The sequence below is a fragment of the Mastigoproctus giganteus genome, chromosome 7 (genome assembly GCF_048544385.1).
Source record: "Mastigoproctus giganteus isolate SK-2022 chromosome 7, ASM4854438v1, whole genome shotgun sequence".
Lineage (NCBI taxonomy): Eukaryota > Metazoa > Arthropoda > Arachnida > Uropygi > Thelyphonidae > Mastigoproctus > Mastigoproctus giganteus.
In genome coordinates, this window is record NC_143581.1 from 65285456 (window position 1) to 65300285 (window position 14830).

Sequence of the window (14830 nt, forward strand, 5' to 3'; positions counted from 1 at the left end):
GCAGTCTCTCCTGTTAACAAGTACAGTCCAGGCTGAAAAAAATTCTACCCCTTGAGCCTTGCACAATCTTTCCAGTGCCGAATTGATCGACAAGGCTCTCATCATATACTCTCTCCTATCGTGTCTGGGCAGAATTGCAGACACTTTCAATTTCAACCCTATTTCAGCTTTTTTTCAACAGTGACCTGTACTTGTTAAGCAATTCTGCCGGTCTCCTACTCTTGATATCATTAGTGCCAACGTGTACAACTATGTCACCTTTTGTGCCCTTAAAAGATATCTGCTCTACAACGTCAAACATGTCCTAGAAGATAGGCAAAACATTGAAGAAGTCTTCAAAGTTCTTAAATTAATATGTAAATATGATTACATTTATGACTATAAGTTTTTAAAAATGAAACACGTTTCTTGCATGATTTTATTAGGCAATATAGGCCTCAGTAGCTTTTGCACCACTAACTCCACAGCAACATTTATTACATTTATTGAATACTTGCAGTAGAACTATCCAGATGCCCTTTTGTAGCCTTAGATCCCATTGAACACAAATCTCAAATCTAGCTTACAGTAGATTTTTCAACCACTAATCTAGGCATTTGTTTAAAACCAGTAATCTAGGCATTTGTGTAAAACCAGTAATCTAGGCATTCATTTAAAATTTGTGTGCTTGTCATTGATTACTTCTGATTTTGTGTTTTACAATTTTTATTTAGAGTCCCATGGAAAACCTTTCAGTAGTACGAAGTACTAAAACATCACCAGCTCTTATTCAGTATAGAGGACGGTTAAATAGTTTGAGTGAACTTGACGTCGAACAGTATAAGATTGCAAATTATGCTGACACAGTACGACAACTAGATTCATTCTATGGCCAAGGTTTGTGTGTGTGTGTACTTTGTATCCCTTCTTCATAATTTCTAAAGTAATATTTAATATTGCATGAGGTTGTTCAATTCTTGCTGTTGTTTAGTAATGTTTTCTTTACTCTTGTACCTTGTTTAACCCCTTTCACAAGCATACACATAAATTTATGTTTACAAGGTACCAACAGATTATCATCAAATTATATCTGCATATGTGCAGATTTTCATGAAACTGTACAGAGACATTGTCATCTATCAACTGTGTTTACCAGTAGTCTTTTTTATATTTATGATAGTTTAAAAATGGGCATAGGAGGATGTGGCCTTTTTAAAACTTTGTTTTTCACACAAGCCAAAATTGAAGAAATTTTCTGGAATTCAGATGTAGAAGTTGATTAAATTGAATCGAATAATACATATAAATGTAGAGGATATCATTGCAAATAAAAAATTTAGTGATAACAAATTTTTGTTTTTTTATGTAAAAAATTTAAATTTTATGTGCAACAATAATCTAATGTAATGTACAGCAATATTTTTAAGTTGTGTTTATTGTAGATATCTTTACGTGAAAGTATGAGGTAAAACTTCAGCTGTAGGAATTAAAAATCTTGCAGAAATTCTTATTTGAGAATTTCTTTGGTTTGTGATCTTTGATAAGACACTGTTAACCTGTATATTTCTTAATTGTGTATTAATTAGTGTTATTCAAGAATTTAAAAATTTCTGTTTATATTAAAAATCTTTATTATTTATTATTGTCTAACATTGAAAATGTAACAGTTTTATAATTAATAAAAATATTTTTAACACCGAAATTTTTAAATTTTAAAAGGGTCACAAATGTACAATTCTCTAAAATCAGTATTTAATAAAGATTTGAAGATTTCACTGTTTAATTATCATCATCATCATAATGTGGCGACATAGACAACATAAAATGGCGCCTCCGTAGCCAGGTGGGAAGGAGCAGCAGTGCGTAGCGCACGTTTCTTGATTAGGCCGGGGTTCGAGCCCGTCACCACCAAATACGGAGGATGCGGAAAGGTCAGGGAATGACCACCGCATATCCCCCGAGCAATATAGCCTTAGTTGCTAATGCTCCTAAAAACCAAATAACAACAACAACACATAAAATGCAACTACGTATGTAATATTGTCCGTATTACTGAAGCCTCTCACCTGCTTGGATCATGTAGTGCACACAAGTGACGCTCCATGAAAACTTTCAGTTCTCTGAGCTTTTTGAATTTTGGATAAGGGATTGTGGGCCTGTAATACAGCTAATACTTTTAATATGGAAAAAAAATAAATGAAACAAAGGTTTTTTCTCTCATAAAAATAACTATTACAGTACAGGTAACTCTCTTATAACACGGTAGTTAGGTTCCTATAAAATCTTGTGTAGTGCGAAACTGTTATACAGGACTAAGAACCAGTACATAAAAGGAGATTATGTTCCAAAAGCTAACAAAAATACCCATTTTTTTGAGAGTTTGCGGTGTAGGGTAGATGCCCTTGAGAAAATTAATAAGAGAGGCCCTTCAAGTTCTCAGCTGCCTAACTCAATGCCAGAATTCGCTCCTGTTCATCAGGCAACACAGCAGCAATCTCCAAGGCAAAATGCACTGGTCCCACAGGAACTAGTTATTATTGATGACTCTATTGTGAAGGAGACATGGAATATATTATGCAAAAAAGGGTAGGTGGAACAGGACCAGGGTATGTCTTCCAGGGGCAAAAGGTGATATTATTGTACACATTGGCAATAATGACCTTAAGAGTAAAAGATCTGCAGATTTAATTAACAAATACATGTCAATGTTGAAAAAAAGTAGCGAGCTAGGGTTGAATTTGAAAGTCTACCCAGACATGATAAGAGGGAGTATACGATGAGAGCCTTCTCAATAAGTTCGGCCCTGGAGAGATTTTGCAAGGCTCATGGGGTAGAATTTTTTTCAGCGTGGTGTGTGTGTGTGCTTGCTAATAGGAGAGACTGCTACTACAGGGATGGGATACACTTAAATAGAAATCGAGCAAGAATATTTGCTGATGCTATCAAGGCAGTGTTAGGTGGTTTGGAAAACTGTTAGCTTGAGGGGGATTCACAGAATAATAGATTAACAGTAGCCGCAGGCAGAGGCGAAAGCGATTCTTGCACTGCTTCTATTGTAATGAGCAGCCTTGAGAGCAAGTTGCTGGGAATTTCAAGAGCTGCTGGGAGTCATCATGGAACAAGTAAATACATGGGTTGTGTTAGGGGTAACTAAGAGTAAGAACAGGTACATGTACACCAATGCTAGAAGTATAGTAAATATATATATTTTTTTTTTTTTTTTGTGGCTGATGCTGCATAAGCCTCAGGCTTATGCAGCACCAGCACCAGCTTTCTTGCATCATATAGATAATAATAGTAATAATAATAAATACAACAACCACCACCAATAATAATACTAATTACAACAACATTACAACCACCCTGTGTACTTGGTAGCAGTACCCGTCACGGAGTGGAATCCCCCAGTCAGGGAGAAATAATATAAGAGCAATAATAATAATAATAATCATTTGCTGTAATAAATCCATTAATTTTAATCTGTAAGTGATGGTATTTGTACGCATCAAATACTGAATATTCTTTAGAGATATGCTTTTCAGAGACGACTCTTTCAATGCTGCTATTACTTGTAACATATCACGTCTAATATTTATCAAATTGTAGTTGACTTCCTTTCTGAAATTGATGTTGATATCCTCTATCATTCCTCGGTACTTCCATATTCTGTGGTGGTCAGTCTGAAAATGTTCAATTTTCCCGCCTTCATTAGGTTTTACTTTTTTTGATGAATTTTGATGATTTTCTTATGAAAAAATTTGATGAATTTGAAGTGCTGATCAAGGCATCAAAGGCAGATATTGTTGGGATATCAGAGACATGGTGTCACCCAGATATAAGCAGTGCAGAATTGGAATTTGGGAAGTACAATGGGTACAGAAAGCATAGACAGGAAGGAAGGAAGGGTTATGCTGTTAGTTAAGAAACACATATAATCTAAGGAAGTGCATACAGTTGACATGGGTGCAGAGGGCCATTTTCAGTCTGTTTGGTGTGACATAAAAACTGGGAAAGAGAAAATGAGAGTAGGAGTATGTTGTAGGCTTAAGGACTCTGATGAGTACAACGAACAATTGTGCTAAGAAATAAAGTGGCCCCCAGTAAACAAGAATGTCTTGTAATGGGAGATTTTAACTTTGCAGATATTGACTGGAACTTGTGGGTTGGTCACTCACACACTAGCAAGATTTTTGTGGATTTATTGGAGGATTGTTTTCTACAGCATTTTTGAGGGGTAACCAGAGGGAGTAATACTCTTGATCTGATTATCAGCAGTAATGACTCACTGGGAGTATTACTCCCCTCTGACTCAGAGGGAGTAATATTCTTGGTCTGAGTATCAGCAGTGATGACTCATGCATTAGGAATTGGCAGATAAAGGAACCACCAGGTGATAGTGGTCACAGTCTACTGATGTGGGATTTACTTAATGTAACTACCATCAAAGGGTCGACTGGGCTAGCCAGGTGGGTAAAGTGCCTGCCTGGCAATCCAAATGTTGCGGTTCGAATCCCGCCTCGGGCTTCGAACAGAGTAAAATGCAAAAACTTTGGGTGGTGCATTATGGCCACAGAAGCCTATGCGCCAACAACTAACAAAAAAAAAAAAAAACATCAAGGGTAAAGGGATGGGTTTTTGTTTTAGTAAAGGCAACTACAGTGGTCTCAGGCAGTTTTTGAATTCTATACAGTGGGAACAACTGATGATGTTAAAAACAGTGAATTCTAAATGGAAATGTTTCGGGGAATTAATCTTGGAAGCTACTAGGCTTTTCATACCAACTAAGAAATACCGTTCAATGTTTAGGCCTAAATGGAGGTCAGATGAACTAATAAGGCTCGTGGCATAGAAGAAAAGTGCTTGGGATACATATAAATTAGCAGGTGACACAGAAGCCTATGGCAGATATAAGCTAGTCTGTAATCAAGTCACAAAGGAGGTGAGGCAAACTAAGGCCAATTACGAGAAATCCTTGGCAAAAGATACAAAGAAAAATAACAAATACTTCTTTCTTTACTTATATAAACTCTAGAAGGAAGGGGATGAATTAGATTGTCCACTTGATGTTGTTGGTTCGACTGTTGATGATCCTGCTCAGATAGCTGACAAACTGAATGAATATTTTGTATCTAATTCATGCATGAGGAATTCTGTAAGGAAGGGGAGGACAGAAGTTTACTAAACTCTAACAGGGAGCTAAATGATTTTGTGATAATGGAGAGCAAAGTGGAGGAGAAATTGTTGAAGTTAAACATAAAAATGACACCTGGGTTTGATGGAATCTATCCAGTTATATTGAAGGATGCAGCGAGGGAAATAAACAAACCTTAGCCATAATTATGAGAGCATCCTTAGATTCAGGGGAGGTCTGTATGGACTGGAGATGTCAAATGTATCCCCAGTTCACAAAGGGGGTTCAAAGGGTGACACAAATAATTATAGACCTGTTAGTTTAACTTCTGTTCCAGGGAAAATAATGGAGTCACGGGTTAAAGAAGTGATGCAGGATCACCTAGACAAGACTGCAGCAATAGTTCAGACATAGCATGGGTTTTTTAAGGGTAAGTCTTGTGTGACCAATTTGATTGGTTATTACGATGTGATCGCAAAGGAACTGGATTTAAAAAATAATTTTGATATTATATACTTGGATTTCAGGAAAGTTTTTATACTGTTGCACATGGAAGACTGCTATACAAATTGGAGTGGTATGGCATTAAGGGCAAGTTGCTGTAATGGATAAAAGGATGGTTGAGTGGGAATGGCAGAGAGTGGTAATAAATGGACACTGCTTTACGTTGCTTTACGTTTTGAGAATGAAAAAGACCTGGGGGTAATTGTGCAGTCAGATATGACTGCACACTTCTGTCCTCCCCTTCCTTACTGACGGGCTGCCAGAGCAGGTCATGGAGTGTTGTCAGTGATATACAGGAATTTTGGTACCAGAGAGAATTGATTATACATTTGTATAAGGCAATGGTCAGGCCACACCTTGAATACTGCGTACAGGTCTGAAGGCCTCATTTTAGGAAGTATGTAGAGTTGCTAAAACGAGTATAGGAAGGGCAACAAGGTTGGTGAATAGGAACAAAGGGGGTTCTCTTACCTGGAGAGGCTTAAATTCTGCAAGTTGCAGCATCTGGAGACTAACATCTGCGAGGTGATCTGGTTGAGGTGTACAAGGCCTTGAATGGTTTGAGCAGGCTCAATGCTGATGGGATAATTTCATTTGCTGAGATTAACAACCTGAGGGCATTAATTCAAATTGAGGAAAGAGAGTTGGAGAATGGATGCGCAGAAGTTGGCTTTAGCCAGCAGGTAGTAGATTCCAGGAACAGACTTCCATTCCTTATCAGTCTCTTTGCTTCTATGAAAGAAATGTGGCATTGGAATGTAATTAGTACACTACTTACACCTACAGCTGGGTTAAAGTTTGCCTCTTTAATGTAATGTTTTATTTAATTTTCCTCTTTGGGAAATTATATCATATTTTCTACCCTCTCTTAAAATTTCATAATGTATAATTTAGCATTATTTGTTTACAAATACCTACCTTTGATTTTGAATTACTGTTTGAGAGCATATAATAGTTTAATTTTCTTAAACAAAATATATCCTTTCTTTGAATATGAATGATCTTTGTTGATGTATATCTTATTTCAGTTAAACGACAACTCCTTAATTACCAGAGTCCCACAACGGGTCTTTTTCCAAGGTTATCACAGAATAAATATGAAGGGCATGTTAGGGATAGTATTTACTGTGCAGTTGCTGTTTGGAGCTTATATCAGTCATACAGGTAATGTAACAACAGTTTATAAAGTATTTTCCTATAATGCCTATTTATAATTTACTCATAATTTACTTTATTATTATTAGCCATATGGTGCAAGGAAGCCTGAAGCTTATGCTGCATCAGCAAAAAAAAAAAATTCCCGAGTTACCCTAAGAGAGAGAGAGAGAGAGAGAGAGAGAGAGAGAGAGAGAGAGAGAGAGAGAGAGAGAGAGAGTGTCAAAAGTAGAAAGGAATCATCAAGAAAGAGAAGAATGATGATATCCAACTCAGGACCCTGGGTGTGCCAAGCCCATACTCACCAGATGTGAGTCCCCCGGGGTTCTATTTTTTTTTTTTTTTTAAACATTGTTTATTTTACAGGGTGGCACATGTAATATTTATGCATTTATATATTTCTTTAGAAACTTGTGTGCCCTTTAATTATTACAAGCATGAATTTTTATGTTCTGATTCTTGGAAAACATTCTTATTTTACCAAATCGGAATTGAAATCTTCTCTGTGTATCATTTTGGGAAGTTTATGCAGAATTTCAACCGTGTATGAGAACATTTTCAAATCCAACCGATGCAGCTGTTGTACAAAATGCTGAGATAATCCAAGTTCACAAACTGTTTTTCTTGTTGACTTTTCTGAACTGTGCTGCATTGCAACTCTAAGAGCTTCAATATTTTCTGGCAAATGAACATTGGCTGCACATGGGTGTTTTTGTTCTTTTACATAACCCTCCTCTTTGGACTCTGAGGGTTAACAAAGTATTACATTTCTTGTGTGTGCCCATTTAGTTTAAAAAAAAGTCCATAATTTCTGTACAACAGTTAAGACCCTTTGTTTCAGCAAGAAAATGAAAAAAAAAGAAATGCAGCTTTAGCCTTCAACTTGATTGTGAGGAATGACTTCTCTGCCACTTTACTTACTGGGAGTATGCGAGATTCATGAGCTGTAAATTGCTGTGACATTGCTCTTCTCTACTGAATTTTTTGGTGACTGCTACAAACTACTGCCAACTTTAACAAAACATAATTAATAATTCAGTTTTAATTAATGAAGCAAATGTGTCAACATTTTGTGTGCTATCTTATTAAATTTTTGCCTAAACATGCTGAAAAGGCAAGTTAAATAAGCTTAACTAAAACTTTTGCTGCTTTCTTTAATATTATTTGGTAATTTTAATTTCGTTGAATTGCTGTATAATTATAACCTACATATCTCTCATTATCTCTTGTATCTACGTATCTCTCATTTTTTTTACCTGTTTTACCCAGGTAATTACTTAATATGTTAATCATCATAATTTTAATGAAAAAATGGATTCCTAGTGGCCACCAATTTGTTTTTTTTGTAAAGATGATTATACCAGGAACAGTATTCTGTGCCAAATATACCATGGCCTATCTACATAAATAATTGAAATCATATTTGAGTCTGCCAGCCCATCTAGATTACTTTTACATTAAGGAATAATGGAATAACATTAAGGAATAACTGTCTACTTCCACAATATTAAGGAATGTTGTGGAAGTGGAGAGTTTGAATAAACCAAGGAAGAATTAAAGAAATTATTGGAAAGGATGGACAGGTGATGTGGGAGTGTTTTTTTTTTTTTTTTTTGATTGATGCTTTATAAGCTTGCTTTCTTTCATCATGTACCTCTACCACCACTTCTACTAATAATAATAACAAGGGAAATGATGGCCCAGTGAGTGACGGCTGAGGCAGATAGTGGCACCATCTGGCGTCACTCACAAGAATGAATGCTACCACTGGACATAAGAGGAAGGTAAACAGGTCCACCTTCATAAATGGATGATGATGTCGAAGAGAAATAATAATCATATTAAGTCAAGTGTGGCACACAATAAAGTCACTCATGTTCAGACCTTAGACAGAGGACTTGGATCGAAAAGTCGCAGACAGTCTCCCAAGGAAGACATTGGAGCAAGTGGTGCTGTCCCCCATATGGCTACCACAAGGGAAGGCACCCAAGACCAAAAATCAGAAAATAGGAGAATACTTAGATACACTGAAGCAGAACCCCCTCACACTCAGCAAGTTACTTTACTTTAAGTAAAGTTACTCTAGTTAAGTAAAGTTAAAGTAAAGTTACTCTAGTTAAGTAAAGTTAAAGTAAAGTTACTCTAGTTAAGTAAAATTAAAGTAAAGTTACTCTAGTTACTCGGTAAAGTTACTTTACTTTACTTACCCCCTCACACTCAGCAAGAGACTACATCAATATAAAGAGAGCTCCCAGAGTAAAATAAACATCTGAATCTTTGACGAAATCCTTAGAGTTTTCTACAGGACTATTGAGTAAGACGAAAAGATGGAAATGGACCACCCGAGCAGAAGATGATCAAGGAGTTCTGGGGCAACACATGACCAGTGAAGTAAGACATAACATCTCAGCCCACCGGATAGCACAAGGACAAAAGAAAACCAGGGATGTATAAGAGATGAGAGAATAGGAGATTTGGGAGAAAAAAGTACCACATTTGATCAGGAAGTTCCACAATTAGCAAACCCCAGGAATAGATAATGTACAAGAAGCTCACTTGCACACACACAAGCATCTAGCAGAATGGTTCACCCAAAATGATAAGGCACCCAGAGTTTCTTACTCAAGGAATCACATATCTGAAGGACCAAGATACAAGAAACCTGGCGAAATACAGGCTGATCACCTGTCTCCCAACGATATATAAGATACTGACCAGCTGCATATCCAAGAAAATATCAGACCACTTGGAGAGCCAGAACATCATGGCCAAAAAGCAGAAAGGATGCAAGGAGCAATTAACCATTGATGCCGCAGTTATAGAGCAAGGTTACAAGTGCTGCAACCTGTACACAGCCTACAACGACTACTGCAAGGTCTTCAACTCCATGCCTCATAGAATTGGCTAATTGAGATGCTGAAGATCTACAAAGTCAGTCTGATGGTCTGATGGTGACACACTTCCTAAAAGCACAATGGCAAAATGGAGTACCACCATCAAGGTAGAGAACATCACAACCAGACAGATGCCCCATCAGGAGAGGAATCTTTCAAAGAAATGCCTTGAGTTCACTGTGGTTCTGTCTAGCACGCAACCTGCTGTCCACCATGCTCAACAACATCAAGAATGGATATAAACTCAAAGAAGGAAGGAAAAGCCTGTACACCCCTTCCCACCCAATGTACATGGATACATGCAACTTCAGTAACTACTCTGGATCACCAAAGAATTCTGCAATGATATCAGGATGGAATTTGGTTTAGACAAATGTAAGCCTCACAAATTGCATCAGGGGAAATTAGTCAACTTAAACTAACAGCTGAAGACTGTTAAAGAGATTGAAGGCACGACAGAAGGTTTGTTTGTTTGTTGTTATTTGGTTTTTAGGAGCATTAGCAACTAAGGCCATATTGCTCCAGGATATGCGGTGGTCATTCCCTGACCTTCTCGCATCCTCCGTATTTGGTGGTGACCGGCTCGAACCCCGGTCTAATCAAGAGGCGTGTGCTACGCACTGCTGCTCCTTCCCACCTGGCTACGGGGGCACGCGACAGAAGGAAGAGACCTACAAATACCTGGGGATGATGCAGGCTCATCAGTTAGAGCACAAAAAAATCAAGGCCTGCCTGACCGAAAAATACCGCCAGAGACTCAGAAGCCTGCTCAAAGCAAAGCTGAATGAAGAATACATTTAAAGTCATAAACACCTATGCAGTCCCACTGCTAACATACTCCTTCGGGATCATAGATTGGACTAACACTGAGCTTGAGGATATCATGAGAAAGACAATGACAATGATGACTAAGAGCCTCCAACACTACTACCTGGTAAGGTAATCTACACCAACACTACGTAATCAAAACCAGAAATTATAGAAAATAAATCGCCAAGGAGTCAGATGACACATGTGAACGATTCTACCTGGCCTCAGAAACGATCCAACACATCACCACAGGATGCAAGGTGATTACTCAGATGGAGTACACTTGTAGACATAATAAAACATCGTGTCTACCAGGTCACCAGGATAATACATCAGAATTTAGCAAGGAAATACCATTTAATCAAAGAAAGTGCACTGTATTACAAGTACAAACCCCAGGCCATACTAGAGACTTCAACCGACAAGCTGTACTTCGACCGCACCATAATAATGGACAAGACAATCCTGCACAATAGACTGGCCTTGTTGAGAAAGAAAAGGCTACCTATCTGACTGACTGACATAGAGGTGCACAACACTGGCAACATTCAGAAAACCCACAAGTAAAAGATCTGGAAGTACATGGACCTAAGACAGGTGATCAAAGCGATGTGGCATATGCAACAAGTAAGGACCATCCCAATCATCATGTCACTACCGGTATGGTGCCAAAGAACGTACATAACAGCATTGCAGCAGTAGGTCTCCCAGAGAACACCTATGATGTTACCAGCAGCAAATTTCTAAATGGGAAGCATTCAAGGAAATAATCGTCGAAGCTACTAGGCTTTTCATACTGATAAAGAAATACTGTTCAAGGTTTAGCCTAAAGGGATGTCACGTGAACTAATGAGACTCGTGGCAGAGAAGAAAAATGCATGGGATGCATATAAATATTAGGCGACACAGAAGCCTATGGAAGATTTAAGCTACTCTGTAATCAAGTCACAAAGGAAGTTAGCCAAGCAAAGGCAGATTACGAGAAATCTTTAGCAACGGATGCAAAGAAAACAGTAAAGACTTCTTTACTTATATAAACTCTAGAATGAAGAGGATGAATCAGATTGGTCCACTTGATATTGATGGTTCGATTGTTGATGATTCTGCTCAGGTAGCTGACAAAATGAATAAGCATTTTTCAATTACATTCACACATGAGGAAGTGGAGGCCAGAAGCATATCAAACTCTAACAGGGAGTTAAATGATTTTGTAATAAACTCAATAAATATTTTGTATGTGCATTCACACAAAAAGAAGCTTTTAGCAGTGGAACTACCGGAAAGTTTACTAATTTAAAAGTGGAGTTAAATTTTTTTTGTGATAAATGAGAAGAAAGTGGGAGAGCAAGCTTGAGGAAAAATTGTTGAAGTTAAACATAACAGAAGCACGTGGGGTGGATGATATCTATCCAGTTATATTAAAGGAGGCAGCACAGGAATTAAGCAGATCCGTAGGCATGATTATGAGGGCATTCTTAAACTCAGGGGAGGTCCCCATGGACTGGAGATGTGCAAATGTATCCCCAATTCACAAAGGGGGATTGAAAGGTGACAGGAGTAATTACAGACCTGTTAGTTTAACTTCTGTTCCGGGGAAATTAATGGAGTCACTGGTTAAAGAAGCTCTGCAGGATCATCTAGACAAGACCCGTGGTTATAGTTCAGATACAGCATGGGTTTGTTAAGGGGAGGTTTTGTCTGACCAATTTGATTGGATACCACGATTTGGTCACAAAGGAACAGGATGCAAAAAATGATTTTGATATCATATACTTGGATTTTAGGAAAGCTTTTTTGATATCATATACTTGGATTTTAGGAAAGCTTTTGATATTGTTGGAAGACTACTGTACAAGTTGGAGCAGTATGGCATTAAGGGCAAATTGCTGCTATGGATAAAGTGATGGTTGGGTGCCAGAAGACAGAGGGTTGTAATCAGTGGCACTGCTCTTTGTGGACTAATGTTGTTTCCCCCAGGGGTCAGAGTTCGAACCATTGTTGTTTTCTGTATTTATCATTGATATTGATGAAGGTACATTGATATTGATGAAGGTATATCAGGTTTAATATCTAAGTTTGCAGACGATACGAAGGTTGGTAGGGTTGTTAATGACAGTAAGAATAGTACGCTACTGCAACAGGATATAGAAAAGTTGAGTAGATGGGCTTGAGAGGTGGCAACTGAGGTTTAACATTGACAAATGCAAAGTGCTGCATATGGGTAGCAGTAATCCCAAAGTAACATACCAACTGTGCAGTACTACATTCAGGGTAGTGGAGACAACCTCCACTAGGTTCTGGAACAACCTCCCTTCATATGTATTTCCTGAAAATTACCATCTACAGAAATTCAAGTCTAATGCCAATAAATATCTTCATTTGTCTTCATATCCTTCAACCCAAGCACAATACTAAATACTATAGGTTCTAATACTTCTCTTGCTTTTGGTTTTCATTAAAAAAAAAAAATAATAATATAAAAGATAGTGTTAGGTGGTTGGAGGATATGCAACAAATAGCTTAATATCAGCTGCAAGCAGAGATGAAAGTAATTGTATTTCTTCTGTTGCAGTAGCAAGGAAAAGAAAACGTTGCGGATTGTGAAGGTGTCCTTGTGTCACAATCAATATGTGGGTTGTGTTAGAATTACTTAGTGCTCATGTGTACTTTGTTGTACTCCAGGGATATATTAAATAAATCTGATGAATTTGAAGTACTGTTTAAATCATCAAATTGTAGGAGTATTGGAAATATCATGCCAGTAGGGATGCAGAAATTGAATATTGAGCGTACAACGTTTATGGACAGATTAGTCAGGACTTTAGGTTATTTAGATGATTATGCCCATTGTTTAGAACCACTTAGCAGTACAAGTAGCCCTCGTTTTGCGCTGGTCCAATTTGCAATAGTGCCAGTCACTAACCACAAGGCCATTTTTATTTTTGCAAATTTTTTATGTGGATCATATTTTCTTGATCACATAAACATGCACTGTTTATGTGATCAAGAACAATCTGAGCTACTCAGCAATTAGCGCATCCCAATCAGAGACGAAAAAGCTTCCCGCCCTCAAAGTAGCCACTTGTGGAAGTGGGAGGTAAAGGTCCATGCGGTGAAGCATTCAGTTGGTTGTTGTTTACGCCATGTACACGTGTTGGAAATTTATTATGCTAACATTTTTTATTAATTGTGCTATTAATAAATTAAATAATAATTAATAATAGTGATAGCCGTGTGCAGTTTTTGCCATCGTGATATCGATAGTGATAAGTGTGCGGTTTTTGTCAATATCGTGTTATAAAGTTTTTAATTTAATAGAATAAAGAGACGCCATGTCTGGTAAAAGAAGTTCAGTGAATACTAGTGCAAATGAAAGCGTGAAAAAGGCAGGTCAATCTATCACATTGGAAAATAAGATGGAGGTTATTCAGAGGATGGAAGCTGGTGAAAGCCGATGGAGGCATATTCATAGCCGTATTTATATAGCACTTACTCTGGAGGCATATGAATATGCCTCCAGAGTAAGTGCTATATAAATTAGTTACAGTAGAAGTAAGCTTTTGTCAAAAATGGAGCAATTGCTGACACTTTGGGTTGATGATTTGAGCCAAAAAAACATTCCCTTGACACAAGCTATATTAACTGAAAAGGCTAAGTCAATTTTTGAAGACTTAAAGAAGAAAGAAAGAGGTCAGTGCAATGAAATATTTTTGGCTAGCAAGGGCTGGTTCATGAGATTTAAAGCAAGAACCACATGCAGAAGTGTGAAAATTACCGTCAAGGCAGCAAGTGTAGATGTTGAGGCAGCTGCTGCATTCCCTGCAGAGCTTCAGGTCATAGTACAGGAGGGTGATTACCCTTCAGATTTCATCTTCAATGTTGATGAAACAGGCCTTTATTGGAAAAAGTTGCCCTCAAGAACCTTCATTGCCCATAAAGAAAAGTCAACTCCTGGATTTAAAGCATCAAAAGACAGGCTGACACTTTTGTTGGGAGCAAATGTGTCAGACAATTTAAAATTGAAGCCAATTTTGGTGTACCATTCAGAAACACCACGTGTTATGAAAGGCTTAAACAAAACCATGTTGCCTGTGTACTGGAAGTCAAACGAGAAGACTTCGGTGACACAGGATGTCTTCTTGGATTGGTACACCAACTATTTTTGCTCTACTGTTCTCAAATTCTGCAATGACAAAAATTTACCAACCAAGGCTATTCTTCTTTTGGATAATGCCCCTGTACATCGTACAAAATATGGGTGAAGTCAGAATGCCTCTTAAAGTTAATGTTGTCTACATGCTCCATAATACAACATCAGTTTTGCAACTCATGGACCGGGGGTAATAGCCACCTTTAA

The 14830-nt window shown here is 37.7% G+C and overlaps 1 protein-coding gene across 3 annotated transcripts in view; it reads left to right on the top strand.

Moving 5' to 3' along the window:
• Window positions 1-14830, top strand: part of LOC150082968 (putative phosphorylase b kinase regulatory subunit beta) — a 735196-nt gene that overhangs the window by 38623 nt on the left and 681743 nt on the right. For all 3 annotated transcript variants that reach the window (XM_090377701.1, XM_090377699.1, XM_090377700.1), the window contains exons 2-3: window positions 714-876; window positions 6643-6778. In XM_090377701.1, coding sequence (XP_090233827.1) covers window positions 714-876; window positions 6643-6778 — 299 coding nt within the window. The remainder of the gene's footprint in view (window positions 1-713; window positions 877-6642; window positions 6779-14830) is intronic.